At 37.4% G+C, this 25,077-nt stretch overlaps 2 protein-coding genes across 2 annotated transcripts; one reads left to right on the top strand and one right to left on the bottom strand.

Annotated features, from left to right (window-relative positions):
• Positions 1-995: 995 nt before the first annotated feature.
• On the top strand, positions 996-9,753 carry LOC141444687 (uncharacterized). Its single transcript, XM_074110279.1, has 3 exons — positions 996-1,228; positions 1,850-8,961; positions 9,108-9,753. The coding sequence occupies exons 1-3, from the start codon at positions 1,181-1,183 to the stop codon at positions 9,508-9,510; spliced, it is 7,563 nt and encodes a 2,520-aa protein (XP_073966380.1). The 5' UTR covers positions 996-1,180; the 3' UTR covers positions 9,511-9,753.
• A 765-nt stretch (positions 9,754-10,518) lies between these two features.
• LOC141444695 (small ribosomal subunit protein mS39) lies at positions 10,519-24,881 on the bottom strand. Its single transcript, XM_074110287.1, has 16 exons — positions 24,731-24,881; positions 24,462-24,644; positions 24,152-24,380; positions 23,581-23,804; positions 23,134-23,230; positions 21,264-21,425; positions 20,651-20,825; positions 20,017-20,147; positions 19,356-19,474; positions 17,939-18,023; positions 16,862-17,003; positions 16,317-16,425; positions 15,060-15,258; positions 12,482-12,660; positions 11,756-11,854; positions 10,519-10,603 (listed from the first exon to the last, which is right to left on the bottom strand). The coding sequence occupies exons 1-15, from the start codon at positions 24,754-24,756 to the stop codon at positions 11,770-11,772; spliced, it is 2,145 nt and encodes a 714-aa protein (XP_073966388.1). The 5' UTR covers positions 24,757-24,881; the 3' UTR covers positions 10,519-10,603; positions 11,756-11,769.
• Positions 24,882-25,077: the final 196 nt, after the last annotated feature.

Below are 25,077 nucleotides of genomic sequence, written 5' to 3'. Positions count from 1 at the left end.
ACAACTTATCGCAATTTTACAGTCAATATTTTTTTTTGGCAAATTATTGTTTTAAAAATAATTACTTAGTCATGTTTCATATTACCAAGAATTATTTAGTCAAATGTATCGTTTGGCATAAAGAATTCTTCCCAAAATATTGCATGGCATAATAACCTACTTTTCTGGTAGCAGTTGGTTTCTGTGGTTGGTTCGTGTGCGAAGTGTCATTTTGAACAAAAATTTTTTTTTGGAATATAATATTAGACAAAAGAAAACATTTGCTTACGTTTGTCATAATAAAACTTGACAATGTAAAATTATGCCAAATGATAATTTGATCAAATAAATAAAATTCGAAATGTTATTATGCTAAAGATTCGTTTGGGAAATCAAACTACTGCGATAAGTTTTTTGGGAGGTGAAATTTGGCGAAAAATATTTGCCGAAACGGCAGTACACCCGATTTACCACATATGTACCTACAGAAAATCTTGTCTTAACTATTAATGATTGCATGTTATTCATATAGATGGCTAAAACATCACCCAAGATTAAGATCCTTTTGGTATAATTTTAGAGCTTTAAACTAAATACAAATACTTCTAATTAATTTTAAATTTTCAGGATTATAAGCAGACCTTTGCGAGGCAATATGCTCCAAGCAGCTGTACATTCACCAGCATCAATATCTGACACAACAAAGCTTGCATATTTTATTATCTGATACGATTCTATTTCTAGGGACGGTAGGACGTGTCAAATATTTTTTGCACGCTTCGCTGTGGCAAATTAATGCAGGTGAAAGTACAGCAACTCAACGTGTTTGCAAGCATGCAATATTATTAATGTCCCGTAGTTGTTGTGAGAGGGCACTTATAATCATCGATTAATTATTACATGTAATACATTTCAAATGAAAAATAATCTCAACAATTTCTTGTAATTAGTCACCATTCCAACTATTAAGCACGCCGTGGAAAATAGTTTCACCGCAGGAAATCCGGTGTCACGTCTTTATTTGCCCAGCGTCACTGTAATCTTAATGCAAATGATTCGGGCTATGTAAATAACGCCTTTGAAATTATCTAAGCAGAGCAGAGCACCTTCATTCGACTAGATACGACCAAAACGAATAGTGCTAAACGACTGAATGCTAACCATAGCCTGAGATTAGACAGAACGGTGATGAGGCGCGGCAATGGCTTTCAGGACCAAAAATATAAACGAAATTTTCGGAACAGTGTTGGTAAGTACCCTTCGAGTTGTATTGGTTGTATATAAAAAAGCTAAATGCAATATTCATCGCGTAGTAGCAGTATTCACTACTTTTAAAAAAGCTCGTACTTACCTCAAAATCTATAATTTTTCTTAAGCGAACTTTATGAACATTATTTTAAGGGTCAATTTTGTTGACGTATTGATTGAGATACGAGATTTTTTCAGAGTAGTGACGTTATGCTTCATATTTAAATATTTTTACTTGAATGATTTAATGTTTGAGATGTCTGTATTTTTAGGACGTTTTTTGATCTAATCATTATCTCATTCATTGCTAATCCAAAGTAAGATGTCAAATTAAAAAAAGCAAGAGCTGTAACAAATTCTTTGTATTAAACAAGCGATTGTGAAAATGTATCGAGGAAGGATGAGGAGGATTTTAGTTTTTATAACCCAAGAAGATTTTTGCATAGCTCAGCACGCTCTGTAGACTGTATAGTAGCAGCAGTTGCAGGCTTACCTGCTTTTGCATATGGGTTAACAGCTTGTTCCCTGTCAAATTATTGAGTTATCATTTTTCATCAGTGGTTTTGGTCACCGTACCACAAATAAAACAAATATTGATTCTGATTCTCATCTTTCTACGCAGGTACTGTCCGCACTGTTATCAACGGCGTCAGCTGTCGACTGCTTCGGGAAATCTTTCCATTGCGTCAACTCTACTCATTTTATGATATGCGTCGACTTGGGAGGAGGCGTGTCTCAATCCATCGATGACTTTCTTATACCCTGTCCACCTCCGACAGTGTGTCAGGGTAACAATCACTTTGAATGCGAGTATCCCGCTGTGACTACTCCATCCACTACACTTAGTAATGTTATAAGTGATACGACTGAGCCTTGGGAAGAAATCGTAGTGACTACTAACTCACCACCAAAGAACACGAGTACTACTAAAGAGTATTCTGAAAAATATATGAATACAGTGAGCATAACGTCTGTCGCAGAGGACAATCTAACGACGGATACGACGGTTGATGTCACTGCTGAGGCATTTTCTTCGAGCGATGTGAATAGTAATTCAAATATACCTGAGCTCATATCGATATCTCCGAGTTATGAAGTGACAACTCGATTTGATGGAATAACTAATATTGTATCTGATAATATTGTAACTGGTAATGCAGAGGTCATTACCGCTATGCCACATATACCACTAATACCACTTCACCAAATACAAAATGTTACAAACGAAACAATAGGAGATAATGTAACATTAACATTGTCTAATACGGAACCAATAGTTACGTTGAACAATAATTACATCTTTGTACAAAACGATTCCGTAAGAGAAGTAAAAGACATTACATCTACAAGTCCATCATATAATTTTACTAGTAGAAATATAAGTGGTGCTATCGTAACGGCAGATCCATCGATGATAGATACTACTACTACAACAGAACGACCACTGACATTAATTACCGATGAAAGCTTTGTCACAGGTGTCAATCTACCGGTAACGACAGCGCAAACATTGGTTTCTACAGATGAATTACAAAATGTAGCAAATATGAACATCCAAACCACAACACCCGAACCTGCACTAATTCAACACACTCTTGATAAAGAACAATTTCAAATAACTGGTTTCGAAGAAAATTTTACTACCACATCTGTCCAAAATTCTGAAAAAGAGCAATCAAATATTTTGAATCCAGACGTTGCACAAAATGTACCGGATCAGTTACCAATAACAACATATCAATCGACTGTGACTACTGTCACCAAAATGGATGTGAAAAATGGAGTAACTGTCGAAACAATAATTGCCTCAGAACAACCAACAACTGTGAACCTATCGACACATTATATCGATCATGATATTTACACAACAGAAGCACCTTTAATTATTTCTACAGATAGAAAATTAGATACACAAAATTTTAGTAAGTCAGATCAAGTACCGACAAAATTAATTGACGACACAATTGTCTACCGGAACAATGAACAATCAACAACAGATATAAATATTTTACCAACTAATATTGATGTAAAAACTGAGCAACTGGTTGACATTACTACAGAAACACAAAAGCTACCTGTCACAGACCAACTTAAAATAAATAAAGATATTCCAGTAACAGAACAAGTACAAAAGCTAATCGATACAGGCATTGAATCCCAAAAATTAAGTGAAAAAAGAGCTACTGACCCTGACATCATAACAGAGAAATCCACTGATTTAGCTACGGAAACACAAGAGAAACAAAGGAATGAACAAATAATAAGTACTAAAAATACCACAACTACTGGTAGCGATGCTGCAGCTGGAGTAAGTGTTTTACTTATTGAAGCACAAAAACTACTCGATAAAGGCGTTCAACAATCAAAAGATAATACACAAAGCTTAACCACTGAAAACGACGCGTTGACTGAGAATCCTATTGTATTTACTACGGAAATACAAAAATTACTTGTTACCGAACTACCTAAAATAAATAAAAATAATTCAGCAATAGAACAAGTGCAAAAGCTGAACGACTCGATTATTGAATCGCCAAAATCAAGTGGAAAAAGATTAGCTACTGACCCTGACATCATAACAGAGAAACTCAGCGATTTAGCTACGCCAACGCAACATAAACAAGGGAATGAACAAATAATAACAAATAAAAATATCACAACGGCTGATAACAATGTGGCAGCTGAAGTAATTGTTTTACCTAAGGGAGCACAAAAACCAACCGAGAAAGGCATTCAACAATCAAAATTTAGTACACAAAGCTTAGCCACGGACAACGACACAATAACTAAAAATCCCAGTGAATTTGCTACGGAAACACCAAAACAATTAAGGGTTACACTAACGACATTGACTGGTAACGACGTGTTAACTGAAGCAAGTGATTTATCTTTGGAAGCACAAACACTAACTTATAATGTTGTTGAACAACGGAAAATCAATACAACCAGCTCGCCGACTGAGATTGTTAGTGCTTTTACTACAGTAACACAACAGTCAGTCTATTTGAGCACGGAGCTAATAACTACAACTAGAAGTGATTTATTAAGTGATATCGATAAAAAAACTGAAAAAGCGGGTGTTTATACCACTGTTACACATGAACCAACAAAACAAATTATAGAAGAAGAAAAACCAATTTTTGTTGGTACAAAAAACACAACCACAAATAAAAATTACTTATCATTTGATAACTATGCGATAGTTAATAAAACCAGTGACTTCACTACAGAAGCACAAAAACCCATTTATATAGGTACAGAGCAACCAATAACAAGAACGCAAAGCACAGCGACTGATACGATAACTGAAAATAGTGTTTTAAGTATTGAAATTCAAACGCCTACCTATATGAGCACTCTAACCACAAAAGCAACTGATGTTGATGTGAATTTTGAAAAGGCAAATGTTTCTATTATGGCAACACCAAAGTCGGTATCCATGAGCACTGAACTACCAATTACTATTAAGAATGACCAAGCGACCGACATAAAGGTAACAACAGAGATATTAATTGATACTGCTACGGGACCTAACAAGCCAACAATACAGATTCAAGAAGAAGTAACACTGGGATTAAGTAATTACGATATTGAAACAGAAAAACAAAAGCAGGAAGGTTTGACAACTGATACCAATTCGTTTGCTATAATAACTACAGAAGGTGTGGCTGTGCAGAGTCTTGGTGTCACTGAACAACCGATAATAACTGCATTGGTAGATAATATTGTGCCAGATACCACTATTTCTAATATTGATAAATTTCATAATAACATATCTTCTAATGCCAAAGTAACCGGAACAACAATCGTTCAGTCAATTAATACAATCACTGCTACTACTACTGAACCAACAACTATAAAACTAGCTGAAGATAAAATTAAAGGGGAAACAACAGCTTTTACTAGTATTGTAAAAGCAAGCGACAGTGACGTATTAAACGAATTACCAGTTGATAACGTTCAAATAATTCATAATAGTACCGATGAACAACCAAATCAAAACACACCTGAAGTTACGGCTGATACAGTAGCTGGTATAATACCAATAACAGTACAAACTGTGAATATTAAAAAAGATAATGAAACTGCAACTGCAAAATCTACGCCAAACTTAAGTAACGGACATCAAATATACACAAACATTGATGAAACAGATATGTCGAATGGACTAACTATAGATACATCATTTAATATCATAAATGAAGTCAAGGACTTAAGCCCAAACACAGTAAAACCAACGCAAGAGCCTCAAAGTGTAGGTGAAATTGTGGATAAAAACCAACATACAACTAAAAATAATTTTCAAGTTACTGAAACAGCATTTACCACAGAACAAACTAAGATTCATAATAATGTCGATGCTAGTGACGTAGCAATATCTAACAACGTAGTTATAAATGAGGACACGAGCAAAACAGTCAAAGTGAATAGTGAACTTCACACAACAGAACGAGTCAATTTGATTCCAGGTGAAAACATTGCTGGTCAATTACCGACGGCTGAAACGCCTGCAACGACTGATCTGGAATCGATTTCGACATTAAATTTAAATCATGTAATAAACTCAATAGATTTAAATTTACAGAAGGTTATTAAGAATCAATCGAAAAGTACTAATTCAGTGTATTCAGATCAGCTTACCAGCACCGCAGAAGCCACATCTGAAACAACAGTGACAGAAAACTTTACCCCATCGCTAAATTCAAATAGCATGAGCTCTCAGAAGAACAAACATTTGACATCAAATAATCAAGTAACTACAGAAATTACTAATACTGTGGTAGACAATTTAGCAGAAGAGGCAAGTTCATTTACTACGGCAACGGAAAGCAACTCAATTTTAAAAGAAAATGGAAACATTTATAAAACTCTGACTAATTTGAATACACAAGATAATTCATACGTAAGTTTTACAACAGAAGAAATAGCGAGTCTTCATGGTAATATAGCGAGCAACCAAATTCCAAAATTGACCACAGTAAGCGAAAATGAAGCACACGAAACTAGCCTCATAAATTACCCAAATAATGAAGTCGATTATTTCACATCAATACCAAGAGTTGTTGAAAATACAGAGACTGCTTTCACACAACAATCAACAACGATCGGCGGCATAGATTATGAATCTCATGTATCTACTAAAAATGAAATGGATCAACACGTCGAAATAACTACACAAATATTCAGTACTCGACAGCCGATGCAAACTATTGAATCTAATAAAAATACGAATAACTTACTTTACAATCCACTGTCTAACATTTTACTTGATAAAATAAATGAAGCAGTTAGTCCTGTAACTGAAAGTAGTACGTCATTTCGGATCAAGAATAATGGAAATATCAACAGTATGGGCATTTTGTCATTTGGCACTTACTCGGAAATAGATAACGGCTCCACACAGCTTCCACAAATGCAGAATGCTAATGGTGTGACAATCCAACCTTCTATTCCAATAGTTAGAACAAACGATAACTTACCTTCAAGTTCACTTGATAGCCTATCGGTAGCTGGGGATCTTCACAAAGCGAAGTATCCTGCAAGTATAGCGAAGACTGAGAATCTCTCTATCATTCAAACTGAAACGATTCTCAAAGAAACTTTTATCACCAAAGAAGATTTGTTTTTAAACGGTGGAAATGCTATGACAACATCTGCAGTACCTAAGACAGACAGTACAACAGAATTTTCAATAAAGGAGAGCGTCAAAAATGTTTATAAAACAATAGAAAGTTATTTCAACACACCATCAGAAACATCTACCCCAGAAAGTTTTAAGGAAAAAGGAAATGGGGCCATTAACCCTATACTTTCACCACATGATTTTAGTACAAAAACGAGTTCCAGCATGTATAACACAGAATCTTCATTATATGGAACCAAGGACAATTATGATTCACGTGTTAGTAAACTTGGTCCGGTTCCACCTGTTAACAACCTTAAACCAAATGTAACTTACAGTGGTTACTCCACCAAAACAACCAAAATAGAAATGACTACTGAATCAAGTAAAAACCAAGTTGAAGGAAATATTGCTTTGAACAAACCCGTGATTTCAGCGGCTGTACCTGTGCCTGACTACAATATAGAAATAAATACCTCCAATATAAATAAACCTATACCAATTGCATCTCACGGCACTAAAACGAGTGAGTCCAAAACATTACAAGAGCTTGACAACTCTGCAACGTATTATCCAAGAAAATATGTTACCAGTGCAATGAATAACTATCAATATGTTACAGAAAAAAGCGATACTAGTACTTCTTCTAAAAGTAATGGTAGCTCTGTCAATATTTTCCCAGAGGCTACTGTATCATCTCAACAAAGTGTTAATTCATTTAAGACAGTAGCTAAGAGTTTGTCTGGGCAAATCAACGAGAAAAATTTGGTTAACCCAAACAAATCTCAATACAACAGTTCATTTTACGCTGATGCAGCTAATTTTGGGAGCAAATTAACGATAGCTACAGAATATACAGACTTCAAATCATCTAACAATTTGTCGAATGCTGCTGACAAACAGAGCCCCTCTAAGTCACACTCGAATTTTACGATTGCTACAAATCAAGTTACTGAAAAAGTGTTAGCGACGAATACTAATAAAGATTTAAACAGTGCGGCTAAAGAAAATAAGCTTCAAAACAATAGTTCGTTTGGACATTCTACAATAACAGTTATACCATCGAAGAATGTGTCACAAGATATCACTAAAAATGGGCTATCATTATCACGAAATGCAACTAACACTACCAAATTTAATACACCAAAATCACCACCAAAAACCATAACACATTCAACAGAGCACAATCTAGCACAAGTTGAGCCAATGTCAACTAAACAAAATAAAATACATTCAGTAATAACTACTTCACAAGCCCCTATTAAAAAAATAACACCAAGACCGGTTGTCTCTATAACTACAACTGAGAGTCCAAGCAAACAAATCCCAAAGACTGCTCTTGCAAATTTCGGATGCATCAATGGAATAAGAGGCCGGTATTCTGATAAAGACGATTGTAGGAAATTCTACATCTGTTTTGGCAATAGTCAACCAATCGTTGGGAACTGCCCTGCTAATACGGTGTTTAGTGACATTTCCAAATTGTGTACAAAGAATCTATCACATTGCATAAGAGAGAATGAATTCAAATGTCCAGTAGCAGGCAGATTCAGCGACGTGACAAAAGTTAACGTCTACTACATTTGCGTAAGCTACAAAACTCATTTGTACAGATTTAAATTACAATGTCAAATAGGTTTTACGCTCAATAAGACTACAATAAATTGTGAAGAAAATAGAAAAATTAAATCAAATCAACCTGTTTCCATTTCGCTGAGTCAAAACAGCAATGATGGAAGTATTAAAACCAGTACCAGCAGCATCAGTAGTGCCAGTAGTTCCGGTAGTAGTAGCAGTACGAGCACGAGCAGTGATAGTAGTAGTAGCAGCAGTAGTAACGACAGCAGCAGTGGTGATAGTAATGGTAACAGCAGCAGTAACAGGGACAGTAGCTCTTCAAAAAGGAAAGAAAAGAAAGAAAGTAAAGAGAAACCCGAAGACAAAGAAGGAGACGAAGAAGACGAAGTTTTCGAATGTGAAAAAGAAGGCAAATTTCCAGTTCGTAACGACTGTAAACGTTATTACCTGTGCAAGAAAAATGGAAAATCGGAGTATCGGCGGAAGATTAAAAAGTGCCAGTCAGGAGAAGTGTTCCATAAGGGCAAGAAAAAGTGCGTGGATGCTGATAGTTACGAGTGCTAACATATTTTTTTCCTTGACATAACGCACCTAATTAATACAGAATAATGTAGATAATAAATAATCATTTGTAGACATTTATCAATATAAAATATCTTAATTTTATTTGTTTCAACAGCAACAAGAACAGCAGCGAAAGTAGTGACAGCGACAGTAATGATGATCGACGCCCTTCAAATAGCAAACAACGTAAAGAGAAAAAAGGAAAGCCCGCAGGAAAGGAAGATGAAGATGACGACCAAGAAGTATTCAAATGTGGTATATTTCCAGTTTCTGGTGACTGCAAGCAAGAAAAGAAAGAAAGTAAAGAGAAACCCGAAGGCAAAGGAGACGAAGAAGACGAAATTTTCGAATGTGAAAAAGAAGGCAAATTCCCAATTCGTAACGACTGTAAACGTTATTACTTGTGTAAGAAAAACAGAAAGTCGGACTATCGTAGAAAGATTAAGAAATGCGAGTCAGACGAAGTGTTCCACAAGGCCAAGAAAAAGTGCGTAGACGCTGATAGTTACGAATGCTAACCAAATGGTATGACCATCAATGTCCATGCGTCTAAATAACCACAATATGTATTTATTACAAAAAGTAACTGCAAGACTAATATAGATATTACAATATACATAATCATTTCGTAGACTTATGTAATCATCTCGATATAATTTATTAGGCATTTTATTTAATTTGTTTCTTTTGTTGTTTTACATTGGTTAAAGGTAGTAAATGACCAAGTAGGTTTATTATTAATAATAAAACAATTTGATACAGTTGTAGTTTTTTTTTTAATTAAAACATCAACATTGAAGGCAGAGCTAAAACTTATAATACCGTTTAACCTAATGCCTAAGAAATCTCGAATATACCAAATTATGTTTGTGTTATCAAGATGTCTTGTCGTGGCTTTCGATAAGCTGCTCGCGAGCTTTCAATAAACTGATCTTCTTCATATCTTTCCAGAGTTATACAAAATTGATTAGAGAATACTGTGCAACGAACGGTCCTCTCGCCTCTGACCGGGCGAGGCGGGCAAAAGTATGCCGCCTTTACCGGACTTTTGTCTTGGGTCACTGTAAACTTGTAAGCCTTGCAGTCGATCGGTCTCTCGCGATGCAATATTGGCCCTGTATGGGTGTAAGGATAATCGTCACGATGGTTATCCATTCTCCTGTTACTTTCAATAAAGAACTCATTGCTGTGGGTGGTATTTACCAATGGGCACTTGTACTTATCGGGCGCGGAGCACGTGCGTGTGTAACCGTTGAATATTGTTGTTCCTGAGCATTTGAATTTGATGCCTTGGAATCGATTTTTGTTAGGGATGCACAGGATGTAGCCTTTGCAGTCTGGTACGTTGGGATCCGCTACTCTTTCATTCCGACGGCAGCGTATCGTCCTACTAAGCGACGGTTCGATGTAATTGATTGTGTTCTCACAGACGTCACTGGAATCCTCGTTGCATATGGTTTCAGGAGGGCAAAGGAACGATGGCCCGAATAAGTTAGTTCCTTCACAGAGACGGAGCTTAGTATTTCCTTCGCAAATGAAACCGTATGGGCCGCATTCAAAGTTCCTGTTGTTGTAATACGGATAGGGATTACCCGAAACGCCGCTGAATATCTGTAACAAAACAAACCTTGAACTAGATTGCAACAAATAATAAGGACGAGTGTTGTGTCAACGGCTCAAGCAGCCTAGTTTAACTAACTGGTATTTCCGTTCTAGAATATCTAGGGCAAGACTTACGGGTAGATAATATAGTTGATACAAGAATCTTATAATGCGAATTACTCATGTGTTTCACGTTGATTCTTATTGTAATACGCTGATGGCACTGTTGATATGGATATCATTAGAGATTAGAGTAGGCAAACGTTTTGTTTGTAGAAAAATGTATTGCAGCGGAGGTTAAGAAAAATTTAATTAAGTATCTAAGTATTAATTGCACTTACCGCAACGATCGCTAGTTTCACGAAAACTTTTAAATTAAACATTTTAACGAATAAAATTTGCTGTCAAAGTTCCTTCGTAAAGTCCAGTGAGTGACTAACGCACGAATTGTCACTTGCTTTCTTCAAAACTCTTCAGTTCGAGGGCAATTAGCACTGTTAGCGGCGTGTGGAGAAATGGGTCCGTGTCAGTAGCTCAAATGTCGCCGCTCATTGTGTTGTTGACTTCGTAAACAATCTTTAAAGTATTGTTCTTAGAAAAATACATTTGAAAGTGTCGGCAAAACTTGAGCCAGTAAGTATTTTTGTCCTCTATGTGTACTCAAAAGTATTGATTCAATTACGATGAAACTTTAAAGAATTGTTGTTCGCAAGCCAGAATAGGTTTCGGTCAAGCGTGAGTCAGACCTAAGGAATTGAGTTACTGAATTAGCATTAACAAGCACTAAAACTTTGGTGATATGGTTTATATAGGATAAAAAAAGAGAAAAAAAACCGTCAATCGTGAGTCGGATTTCTAGATAAACTACTACTGATCCCATTGTAATGAATCTAAGGTAATATATTATACTTATATGATATTTCTAGTTACAAACTTGGTAAATAGGTTTTTGGGTCGGAGGTTTTAAATTTTTATTTTATTTTCATTTGCTAAATTGCAACGAGTTTAACTATATAAATATTTAAGTTTGTTGGAGTATCTTAACAAATGTTTCTACGAAATAAAACCATTTGGCGTAGCAATTCTAAAACTTGCCAGAAGAAGTTGAATGAAACAAGGTTTAAACTAAGCGTTTTATTTGAGTAAACTACTTAATGATACCTTAAATACGATCACTACTCGTCGTCGGATGACTCGCTGCTGTCAGAGCTGGATGAGGAGGTTGAGTCCGGGTCTCTCATCGGAGCACCGGTCTTGGCCCTAAAATAGAAAAAATATTTTATTGAATAACAAGAAGTTCAGGAGATACACTGCAGTATTAAGGGGAGTTAACCCTGAATGCCTAAATCCCGCGTCTTTTTAAATAGATTTTTGCAAAAATTTTAATCGTATCCTAGATTGTCATTTAAAATTGAATTTTTAATTTACTTCACAATCAAAAATGATTAACCGATAAAAAAAATGGAACCCTTCTGTTTAGGTACATATTTTTTTTCGTAGGACACCATGGGAGGTTTTTTTTGCCAAAAAATAAAACTTTATATGAATTTAAGGAATTTCCTTTCTAAACTAGTTGGTAGTAAGTACATTAAAATTAAAATCTTAAGTAAGTAGTTTTTTTTACAACTAGGGCCCAATTGCATAACAAATTACAGTCAAGATATCGACACGGCCAAAGCCTTAATGTTCAGTGCATAAAGTCGTGTATACATATTTTTGTAACTTTGGCTGTGTCTAAATCTTTGCACTTGACTGTACAAGCAAATAGTATTATTGAATTTCAATACAAAATCGCTAACACTATTGGGCCCGAATAAAGCTTTTTTTATAGCAGAAAACGCTAATTGTATCTTACAAACTTAAAATGACATGTCGAATTATACCCACAAATGGTAAGCTTCAGCGGCGACGACCGCGGAAGGATGTAGCGCCAGCAAGGATTCCCGCGGTTTCTGGAGCAACTCGACCACCTCATCTTGCGTACGATTCAGCATTACTGCCAGCGTGTCCACGGACGCTGCTGATGCTTCTTCGAACCCGCACTCCGCTAGGTACGTCACTGCCGTCTGGTGGAAAACGACGGAAAAGTGTTCACTTGGATAAATGTTCATCCTAGCTATTCGCAGGAAATATTTTTCGCAAATGATTTATTTCCTGTCTGTTTAATATGGACGCACGATTTTTTTCCGAAATTGTAAACCATTACTACTATTACAGTATATATTTCAGGACTATCTTGTAGAACCCTATATATAGGTAAGGTTAGTTTTATAACAATCCTGAAATACTAAGTTAAAAAAAAAACGTTCGTCCATATTTAACAGTTGGGAGATGAATCATTTGGGAAACTTATTTTCGGCGAAAAATTGGAGAACCCATCATGAGTTGCTGGTTAAAAATTTTCATCACACTTGCTCGTAAACAGTAGAGATGGGTAAATCCGGATCTGAAGACTCAAAAGAGTCAGATCCTCAAGCGGATCCGAATCCCTTAATGACTCCTTTCAAATCTTATCGACACCGGAGTTACTAACTCCGACCAAGTCCGGCCGGATCGAGCGGCTCGTGATCGCCGTCACACTCACTCGCTCGCTTTCGCTCTCGGCTCGGATCGGATCGGATCTTATTACGTTTGGCCGGGCGCTGAGTGACCCGGTACCTACGTCGATACTCGGTCTACTCGCTCGGTTATATTGGAAAGAAATGAGATAGAATTAAAACACAATTATAAAAATGACCGGAGCGGGCGACGCTTAATTTCACGAAATATTATGCAAAAATGGCAGCGAAAAATAGGTCTTATGGCACAGACTTTCAATCATAATATTGTTTCGAATCACTAGGCAGGCAGGCTATTATAGCTACAAAACAAATAATCGCTCGCTTGGTATAAAGCCAGCACGTATGTATGTATGTATTTATTTTGAAAATATCAGCACACACTGCCATTTTAACACTGTTTTCAAGCTTCAAACAGAAAACTAGTAGGTACTCAAAGTAGCGCATAGTTCTTTAAAAAATACACAATTTAGAATTTTTCAACATTAAAAAGACGAAACGAATCGTTACTTCAGTTCAGTACCTTGACCTTGGTACCGACCGAACCGAGCCGGGCCGGATCGGCCATAGACAAATTAATAATCGCTCGAAAGAACCGGAGTCAATAAAGGAGTCGGATTCAATAAGCGGATTCGGTACCGACACCGGAGCTGGATCTAGTGAGTCAGATCACTTCGCGGAGTTGAGATTACCCATGTCTAGTAAACAGTGTCGTAACATGCAGGCTACCTTGGTTGCAACCCCCCAAATAAAACCCTCGACCTTAATGTGCTTGTCATGAAACCCGTGGTCGGTAAATGAGTCATTGCCCGTACTAATTTTGTTGTCATGAAGCCCAAGGTCGGTAAATGAGTGTGATACTGCATGGCGTGCAGTAGCGCGGCGCGCGCAGGTCGGACACATGCTACGTGGGGTGGGGCGGCGGGGAGCTGGCGCTGCCAAGAGCGTAGTCAGCGGTATCGGCAACTTTTTATTAATAGTACATTGTGTCTTAAGGGCGGTAAATAAGGAATTACAAACGAGGTACTGCACTGTACTGTACTGTTCTTTCGAGGTAAATATTAATACTATTGTGTAGCTTAAGACATTCTACATCACATGGTATAAAAATAACTGATAAGTATTTTTTTTTGTTCCCGTGTTTTTTTTTGTTGAGACCGCGCCTCGGCAACCGCAGCGTAGGACGTCTGCCAATTAGATGGACGGATGACCTGGTTAAAGTCGTGGGTTCACGGTGGATGCAGGCCGCTTCCAACCGAGGCCACAATAGGTATATGGGGGAGCCCTATGTCCAACAGTGGACGTCCTACGGCTGATACGATGATTTTTTTAGATACCGCCTTTTGGCTTAGGTTGGTAAGGCATACAATTTCCAGCGGGGAAGGGGGGTGCTTTTTTGCTTGTGCAATGTCCTTTTGTTTTTAACCCCCGATTCAAAAAGAGGGGTGTTATTTGACCGCTATGTATGTCTGTGTGTCTGTCTGTGGCACCGTAGCTCTTAAACGGGTGAACCGATTTGAATGCAGTTTTTTTGGGTTCCATACCTCGAAAGGAAAAAACGGAACCCTTATAGGATCACTTTGTTGTCCGTCCGTCCATCTGTCAAGACCCTTTTTCTCAGAAACGCGTGGAGGTATCAAGCTGAAATTTATATTAAATACTGAGGTCTACACTGTCCCTTAGAGCCGTGAACTCAGAATCTTGATATTTGGTACGAAGCAACGTCTTATAGCAGATAAAGTAAAAATTGCGAAAGCCGTAAATTTTTAGTTACATCATATAATAAAAATATTTTTAACATAGCCCTCGGTGCGCTCGGTGAAAGCAGGTTTTCTAACGATAGTTTTTAGACATGTTTTATCAAAATATTGAACTTTGAAGTGCTTTGAATAGCATGAATTACTCACAGCAGCAATAGCCGGTTTCCCCACGGTAGCCGCTCGTTTGGCCACCTCCGCCAACGCCTCAGGCTTCGCCGGCACACCGACGGCCTCGTCGCGCCGCAGCCGGTCCAACGTCTCCAGCACAGAGTCCCACATCGGGTCCGACTTGTCAGCGACGTCGGAACACAACTCGATTATATTGCAGAGAGCTGTGGCTGATAATCTGGGAAATAATACAGATTGTATAAGTTTACTTGTTTGTCTGTCCTACTTAACGTTTGTCACAGCCACTAGGTGTGAATTTGACAGACCAATAACATAGAAATTTAGTACACATGTGGTTCTGTGACACAAAAACGGAGGTTTAATGTAAATCAAGGACCATACTATGGCCCTTGACGTACAGTCTACCTACGACATAATTGATTTAACATTTGTTGCTTTCGCCGTATCGTTTTTTTTATCGAACAGCTGGCAAACGAGCATATGTAGATCTGTAGTTGACTGTAAGTACATAAAGGAATTTGCAATATATTCTTTAAATTGTTAAAATATGGGAGTTGGTTTATTCATAACTGAAATTTTTGTAATAAAAAATAATCATATTATATAGTGAAGATTTTATTTAAAGACTAGCCGTTACCCGCGACTCCGTCCGGTTCGGTTCTCGCTAACCCGCGGGAACTATGCATTTTTCCACGATAAAAACTATTCTATGTCCTTCTCCGAGACGCAAACTATGTGTATACTGAATTTCATCTAAATCGGTTCAGCGGTTTAGCATGATGAAGTAACAAACAGACTTACAAATTTTCGCATTTATAATATTTAGGGGCTGTTTCACCATGCATTGATTAGCGTTAACCGACGGTTAAATGTGATGCCGTCTCCGTCTATTCGAACAAAATAAATAGAGACGGCATCACACCTAACCGCCAGTTAACACTAATCAATGGATGGTGAAACAGACCCTTAGCGGGATATTGTTCCCTAAGGCTGAGCCGAGTCGAGGGGACTAAACATTTTGAAGGAACTTCCAATAAGAATGTGACAGCTGTCAGTGGTGTAGCGAGGGTATCAGCCGCCCGGGGCGGAAGAAAATTTTGCCGCCCTCTTGTTTAGGTTTTAAAAAACTATAGCATACAAGAAGTCCGAATGGTAGGTGCGACAAAACTGTGAAATATATTATTATTTATTATGGAATTTTACCACCACCGCCGCTGACACCACACTGACAGCTGTAGGTAGTAATAAACGGATATTAGGTATATTATAGCTTACTTCTGTACAGGAGATCGCAAGTCCTTAGTTTCCTGCTGTTCTTCTGACACTTTGCCGAACTTGAGTACATCGACGGCAGCAGCCCGCATTTGAGCTTTCACTTCATCCTCTAAAAGATATATAAATATTATGTTACGGATAAAGATCCGTGAGAAAAGTCTTCAATATGTAGACGCTAATTTGACAGTGGATATTCATATGACAACCTAACTTGTTGAAAAATCCCCGACACTGTCATTTTAATGTTCAATATCTCCAAAACGGCTGTAGGTACCGATTTTAATTAAATATAACTAACAACCACCACAACGAAAATCACTTTCACGTGAAAAAAAAACCGCATAGAAATTGATCCGTTTGAGCTATGATGCTACAGACAGGCAAACAGACATTGGCGTCAAATTTATAGCATCCCTCTTTTTTGCGACGGCCATCGCTATTTTTCGTTTTCTAAAAATTTTCGGCGGCCTTATACTCGCGCTTTCTCATATAATGCTTCCTGGCTATGGCCTCTAATATCTCATGAGAGTAGTTGACTAGCTTACCCTGGTACTGATAGCAGTTGCACATGGCATCTAGTAGTCGCTCCACGAGTTTAGCACGCTTGGCCAGTCCAAACACAACTAGCTGCGACCACGCTTGTGCTAGCCTTGCACCCGCACCACCCACTTCCAGTGTTTTGATTATCTGGTAAAAGAAACAGTTTAAAAAAAATACTACAGCGTATTGGCTCTGTGCACGACATTAGCGCCACCTAGCGTCCGCAACTTTTTTGGCTCTGATGCTCTGACGTTTTGAAATTTCATCGCGACATTGTGACAAAAATCAAACCTATAACGTATTAATTTATAATACAAAATTACTGTGATACCGTGATTTGGGTGGAAAAAAGGTTGTGAATTCATTTTTGGTCATTAAAATTAAATGAGGTAAGTAAAATTTATTCAAAAAGTTTGTTTTATTTTCGTTATGTCAGAGTTTGTTTACTTCATGTTTAGTTGTATTTTTACTGTGAAACGAAAAGATAAAGCTATCTTATTGGTTTCTTTGAATAATAGTAAAATTATATAATTGTTCTTATATCGCTAGTAATAAATTAAATATCGTTTTCAGATCAAAATGAGTATCATTTTGAAGACCGGTTTTGTGAGTATCACTCAATATAAAATTTCAACCACAAACCGTTTCATAAGGAAAATTGTTGCTTGACATGTCCGAGATGTAGAGGAATTAAGAACAAAACAGGGACAGTGTTCAATAATTCAAGCTCGCGTCATAACACAACATTACTAAAATTAGGTAGTTAAAGTCTATACAAATTTCTTTGTTAATGACAGATTCATATGAGTATGACAGATGACAGAGCCAGAACTATTTCTACTTTTGGCCACCATGAGCGCTGCGATAGATTTCATTACCCCCACCTAGTACTTCGCACCCTCCCAATACGATCATGTAGATGAGATAAAAATGCAAAAAGATAGTCACAAAACATACAGTAAGCAAAAAATCTTATATTACAAATTATATAGATTCACAAAAGCTGGCACAAATGAAAAGAATGGTTGAATGATACGTATAAGTACGCATCACAAAAAGATTAAATACAAGTTGAAACAAACCTCCTCCATAACAGATGGCTCAGGCACGTACACATTTGGAACCAATGTGTCCAGAAGGGTTGCTGTTCTCTCAAACGGTGCGTGTCTATGGCAGAAAGCATTTCATTAATACAATATCAATATAATAATAAAGTGTGTGAGCCTTTCAGAAGAGAAGCGATCGCGCTTTTTACGCCAAAGATACTCTTAAGCCCTCGGTTGTTTATGCGCTAAACGCTGCGTTAAACGCAATGTGATTGACGCACATCAATTTGCACCAGATAATTTAGTTACCTAACATTGTCTTACGCGGTGAGCGCAGCGGCAAACGCATGTTTGGTTAGATTAGACCTGCGTCAAACGCTTACGGCCCAGCGCTTTACGGCTGCAATGCGTTCCCACCAGAGATATACAAGAATGCGATGCGAGAAATGTGTTTGTCATGAACGAATAGAAACGCTTCACTTACTTATCCTTGCTCAGGGCAGCTCTAGTGGAAACAGCTCAGCGGAGCGAGGATAGGTAGGTAAATGAAAACGCATTTCTATCGTAAATACAAACTGAGACATGGATGCACAGAAAAACCAGAAAATGAGACCAGCACTGGGAATCGAACCTGGGTCCTCAGCATTCCGTGCTGCGTGCTATAACCCCTACACCACTGCTGGACAGGAATCTAGACACGAATTTTTCCCATGCATACATAATTATCTCAGGTTGCTTGCCTCTACTATGCTACTTAAGCAGCAGCACTAGCGACATCTACGTTGCGTCGACAGACGTCACATTCTTTCGGAACTAACCGCTCACCCAGACAAGAGATGTCGCTACTAAGCAATCAAATTATGATTGATTTTTTGCATCCATGTCTCAGTTTGTATTTACGATATGGTTTCACGGGATACCCGTAAAAGTAACAAAATTTGGAGTTGAAATAAAAAATACAAAAAGACTCCAAAAAATCAATTATAAACGCATTTCTCGCAACGCATCCTCGCAGCCTTTTCAAGTTCGAATCGCATTAGTGTGCCGAGTGATAGTGGCTTACCACTGTCGCTGAGGGGGAAGCCACATTAGACAGCTATCTCTAGGTAGGTGCCAAATTGATAATGATGATGGCAGTTATAAGACTGGGGACCGAAGTCCGGAGGCAGAAAGTTGAATTTTGTGTTTGCGCATCCGAGTTAAGAAACTTTGATAGTGCGATGTAGAATTTACTCGTAGCAGTTTCTCTAGTTCACAACTAGATAGCGCTAGGCGCTAGCAGACGTGTTATAGAAAAATGAATAATCTTCACCGTATCTGGCAAAGGAAACGCCACAGTGACAAATAAAAATAAACATACATAAGTTGTTGTCTTTATCGATGGAACTATTGAAAAAGGAATTGAAAAGTTAGCTTAGCAAGCGCTTACCACGCCTTGAAAGAGACTGGTTACCTGCAGGCTACTGTGACAAAGTGCCGGTAGTAAATACTTTCTTTGTAAGCGTCACCAACCAGTTTGTAGTTATCACCTTTCATAAGAAGGGCATGTACTCTTTCAGCCATATTTATATCCTGCAAAAAATTAAAAAATATTATTTTCAGTGCAATAAAAAAAAATTAGGATGGTAGTAATTATATCAAACTTTCAAGGAAAACTATAACGGCTAAGTTTGCTTGAGAATTATTAGTAGTTTATGAGTTAAGCAGCCTAAGGTATAAAATATACCTAAACTTGGAAGATTCCGTATAAAATACGAAATCATTAGAAAAATATTAGGTACTTAATTTTTTTTGTAATGGCTACGGAACCCTATTTTGGGCGTGTCCGACACGCTCTTGGCTTGTTTTTTTATTATTGGTTTGAGAATATGGCTCTTTGCCATGTGGTTGGTGTTAATTGATTGATCACGTTTTTATGTTTTTATTGGATCCTTCTTTATGTGGTTTTCGTATGGGCCAATGGCCCCAATGGGCTGAAGTACCCCGACCTTACGGTACCTAATATATTTAGAAGGTTTTTACTACGAAAAAACTATTTATCTGTCAATTTTTAAAAATTGTTTAAAAAAAAACTACGATTTATAGGTACTGATATAAATTACTGATATTTTCACCTGTAAATGTTCATTGCACACTCCCATCGCAGTTATGAAGAAGTTGGTATCAGTTGCTTCTCTTGCGTTTAAATTTTCCCGTTTCTCCAAATCATTAAGAATAGCAGACAGAATGTCTGTACGAGGTCCACCTGAAACCATATCGCAGTCAAGAATCATCGTCAAGACATTAGTGCAGTAAAATTGACGATAAACAGGCCAGTGATGTTATATTGAGCTAATACTTTGACGCTGACTAGGTAGCTCTTCCACCAATAAGAAGTATGCAAGTATTTTTTACCCGACTGCGAAGATTTACCAGTTTTGTATCATGATACTTCAGAGGAAATTTGTATTTCATGCTTACCCTATTTTAAGTGACCTAAAGGGCTATGGAAAGAGCTATGTTGGGAATTTCTCTTCAGGATTAGGTCTGTAATACTGAAATCTGCAGGAGAACAAGACAAATCGACATATTAAAACTACACAGAGCAGTAGTGGGCAGGGCATTGTTTGTCATAGTAAGCCCTATGGGTCAATGGAAGATAGAGAAAAAACCTGCTGTAGTGGACACTGTGAACGGGGCTTAGGAATGTCGGTAACCAGCTTACGAGAACAAGAACGCAGTGTTAAAATGGATTAATTTGGTACTCACGTTCTTTGCAGAAAAGGCACAACAGATAGTAGTACGCTGAAAGACCGGGCTGTATACCTATCTGCTTGAATTCGGCCACAATTTGTAAAGCTAGTGTCTGCAGGGGTTTTCCAGCCCCCCACGCCGAAACTGATCGCAAGCATGATGTGAGAGTTCCTTCATTTGGGGATATTCCCTAAAAATATAAGGAATAAGTGTATAATGTCTAGAATTTCTAATATAAAAAGTTGGAATGTGATCATATCAGCGCAGTAATGTTCAAAAAAGTGTTGTTTTTACGTTAAAATGATTTGTCACAGTAGAGAGTACAACAATAGCTGACACATCCTACCGGCCCAATAAATAGAGTTATGTCAGATATTTATGCACGCTTTATTATGCCAGATTATTGGTGCTGGTGACTGTACATCGTTACATTCCGTATTGCCGAATAAAAAATGTATACCTATGATTTTTTCATATTACAAAAAAAAAATATTAATTTATTATATTATATTGCATGCTATAGCATCTTTTACTGATTCAAAGAGAACTTCGACCTTTTACTGTAAACTATTTCTGAAGGGGGTTGCAATTAAATGCAATAGAAGTTTATTAATATTTTTTTTATTACCATTTCAGCCATTTGCCTCAGTAGATCTTTGAGAGCGTCCATACGGAGTGTAGAGCCCTCTCGTAGAAATCCAACACAGCTTAATAGGCAGTTGAACACATCAGTTGAGAGAGGGATGCCTTTCTCTTGCGCCTCGACGTATAACATGTGAGCCCGCTCAGCCTGTAGTATGATAAAAAAAAGTAAAAAAATATTTTTCTTCATGCATACACAAACAAGCTCCATAGTCGTCAACTTGAACGATGTATGGTGGAGCAGACGAGTCTTCGAATGGAGACCACGGACGGGAAAACGTAGTGTAGGGCACCCTGAGGCACGGTGGACGGACGACCTTAAGAGAGTCGCTGGCAGCGGATGGATGCGAAGGGCTGAAGACAGTGTTGTGGCGCTCCATGGAAGAGGCCTAGCTATGTCCAGCAGTGGACTGCTGTAGGCTGATTATGATGATGATGAATCGTCAACATTAGCCATTGCAAAGCAAAAGTTACTTTACTTCATGCTAGGATAGTAGAATGCTTGGGGATCACATGAAAAAATAAAATTAAAAAAAAAACAATCAAAGTCAAAGTCAAAGTCAAAATATCTTTATTCAATTTAGGCTATAACAAGCACTTATGAATGTCAAAAAAAATCTACCACCGGTTCGGAAAAACCTCTGCTGAGAAGAATCCGGCAAGAAACTCAACGAGGTATATATATATATATTTTTTAAAACAGATTTACAATATTATTAAATGATATGTATATGATACAATTTTTTTCATTCTTCATTTTTTCTGTACCAAAAACCAACACTGAACAATCTCACTTCAAAAAGCAGACATTAATGAGTAGAGCACTATTTTCGATACCTCCTCCCTCCTCCTCCATATTTTTTTGCAGACACAATTTTGAAATATTATACCTATACCCTATTCGCTGGGTGCGCGATGAGAGCGCCAACTAGCGATTACAATTACGGCAGACTTTGAAATATCAAATGGCTGGCTATCATTAACAAATAATTTCAATGAAATATCGTAATTTACATATTCTATTCGATCATGTAAATCTATAGTGTCGATAACAACGTTGACCTTTTTTTTTCCGTCTAAAATGGCACAATCAATTACTTTCTCATGACTGTCTTCACGAGGAGTAATAAAATAAACAAATTTAATCGAATAACGGATTTCATTATACATTGTAGACGATTATTAATGACTGTAGTAGGTTGTTAGTAATGCAGACTTTTTGTGTATTTTTTTTTCAGTTAAACATTGCCAAATTAATTATTAAAACTGGATTCCGAGTACACTATACAACATCGCTTTCCAACCACACACAAACCACAATAAAAGGAAAACAATTAGTTTTGGCTCAATCATATGTCCAAGATGTAAAAGAAACTACATGTGAAGATCATAAATTCATAATGAGCCGCACCATTGAAGCTTGTGTAATTCGTCAAACTTCAGCGGCATCAACCCCATACAAAACATCTTTCTTGTTGAAATTTATAGAATTTGTAATCATTGTTTTTGCCATTGTTCTTATAGTTAACTACGCAGCAGGTTTCGTACAAATACGAAAATATTTCACCAGTAAATAGTGACAATTGGTCTGCCGAAAAGTTCCTTGTTTGGCGATCGATTCATTGTTCCCCATTTCCTACTTTGCACCCAGCGACTACCACTCTCACAGTTTTCATGAATGTAATGACACCTCAAATGTCGAGAACGTGCAGCTGTTTAGGCTATAGAGAGTACCAAAAAAATAGACATACATACATACATATATACTCGAAAAACACAACCATTCTTCGAGCAGTCAGGTGAAGAAGGGGAATGAATTATTATATAAAAGTGAGTCAATTTAAGAATACACTTACCTGATAATACTTAGCCATGCCTTGAATGATTGCACAATATGCTTCAGGGCTTTTAGGCTCCAATGATTCAAATATCTTGTCTGCTAAACCTCCCAACCTGATAAAAAGAGTATTGAAATAAATCAATGATCACGAGAAGTGTTGCAAGACACAAAATAATTTTTCAGTAAAAATAATATGTTTGGACAATCCCTATGCTAAGTGGCCCGTGTGGCAGCTGACCCTCATTCCGGTAGGGGCATTGGCATGCATTGGGTCAAGTGCAGGGTACGCAGAGTAGGGTACCCAGGGTAGGGTACCCAGGGTAGGGTTGGTAGTTAATGCTGCAGCAGAGTGCCACCGCTATGAAAATTGTAAAAGCCAACAGAGGCTAACACAACAGCAATGGCACATAAAAAAAAGTTAGAACAAGCAGTCCTATGTGACACTAAAGAAAGCAAGCGTTACCTCCAAGTAGCAGCCTGTCTGTCTCTAGCATTGGCTGAGAACCACCTTTCCTCAAGCCACTCTGTTGACTCCGGCTCTTTCTCATTATAGAAGCAGAGCAATTGAAGAAAAGCCAACTTCAATTCCTCACTCACACCCTCAGCTCCTCCTAATAATTGGAAGACCTTTACAGAATCCTCTAGAAGGGCATGTTGAATTGTGTATTTTAAATCTTCTTCTGTTACCTACAACAGGTTAATAATAAGGGTGACGTTCAAAATATTGGATATTCAACTCATGAAGTAGTTAAAAATATTATAAAATGTTTCTTTGTGTAAAAGGCACTTAATCACAGAATTTTGTGTAATTAATTATGGGTAAACATAGTCCTTCAGCTAGCACTAGTTTCAGGACAATTAGTGAGTGATATTTTAGATTGAACCTAGCATTTATTTACTATAATGGTTTTAGTTCCCAAACAGTTTTTATTGCTGTGCTAATTAAGCAAAATGAATTTTAAAGTGCATTAGTTATATTAAGTTTTAAAATGGGATTAAATTTCAGTTTTCAGTATGTACATTTCCCTGCTTACCTTGCTATCATCTGTATAAATAGGCTTTGGTGCAAAAGCCTCAATTTTAGGATCTGCATTAAAGTAAGGAGTTGTCATCTTGCCGGGGGGATCCCACTGGCGGGTGGTAAACAAGTCAGAGTGCTGATCCCTGATCCACGCTGCAGCTTTACGACCCGCTTCAGCTGATAAAGCGTAAGCTCTCTTCCGGTAGTTTGACAGAGGAATGAGATATGGGTCATCATGGTATCTAGGTATTAAAAAGGATAGGTTAATAATTTGTTCACAACTATTCTTGTTTGTGGAATTACTAATAATAGGACAATCTTACTTGTAATGTGCTGCAGTCGGATCGGGACCAACTGTGGCCGCTAAGGCTTGCAGAATATCGGTCGGTCCTCTCGGAATACGCGGCGGCGGTGAAATACCATCGCTGGACGCACTGCTCTGAGGAACCTTCTGACTCTCAACGACTGAAGAATAACGACACAGACACGCAAGCTTTGACCATTGCCTGGGAAATTAAGTTTCGAATTAGTAAATAGATACGCGAAACATAACCTATAAGTTGAACATCTTCAACTAAATTATAATACAAACCTTTGAAGTATAATGTTGGAATACATATTTTATTGTTTTGTTGTTATAGTAGACTATTAGTTGAAAATAATCGACTCCGTTGTTATTTAATTAAATCTGTTAAGAACGTAATCATATCATAACTTTGCCGGACCGAGTTGTCAACTTGACATTGACGTTTAGTTTCATTTCACAGATAAAGAAACAAAAAGGAAAATATGATTTTGGTTGGCATTGTTGGTGTGCCTGAAAAAATCATAACATTTCTATATAATTAGAAAAATACATCTGTCAGATATTTTTACGTTTTGAGTTCGGTGTACGCTATTTACAGACCGATTAAAACCTGAAATAAATACGTAGCAATT

This window comes from Choristoneura fumiferana, chromosome 2, assembly GCF_025370935.1.
Source record: "Choristoneura fumiferana chromosome 2, NRCan_CFum_1, whole genome shotgun sequence".
Taxonomy (NCBI): Eukaryota; Metazoa; Arthropoda; class Insecta; order Lepidoptera; family Tortricidae; genus Choristoneura; species Choristoneura fumiferana.
Note: the sequence above shows the minus strand (reverse complement) of the source record. Positions and strands in the feature narration are given on the sequence as shown.

Excerpts from the sequence above, each read along its gene's own strand:
- LOC141444687 (XM_074110279.1), top strand. The coding sequence starts at position 1,181 with ATGGCTTTCAGGACCAAAAATATAAACGAAATTTTCGGAACAGTGTTG. Across the intron at positions 1,229-1,849 it reads AAATTTTCGGAACAGTGTTG|GTACTGTCCGCACTGTTATC; the intron begins GTAAGTACCCTT and ends CTTTCTACGCAG. Across the intron at positions 8,962-9,107 it reads TTCCATAAGGGCAAGAAAAA|CAACAAGAACAGCAGCGAAA; the intron begins GTGCGTGGATGC and ends TTGTTTCAACAG.
- LOC141444695 (XM_074110287.1), bottom strand. The coding sequence starts at position 24,756 with ATGTATTCCAACATTATACTTCAAAG. Across the intron at positions 24,381-24,461 it reads CCGACTGCAGCACATTACAA|ATACCATGATGACCCATATC; the intron begins GTAAGATTGTCC and ends TTTAATACCTAG. Across the intron at positions 23,231-23,580 it reads AGACAGGCTGCTACTTGGAG|GTTGGGAGGTTTAGCAGACA; the intron begins GTAACGCTTGCT and ends TCTTTTTATCAG.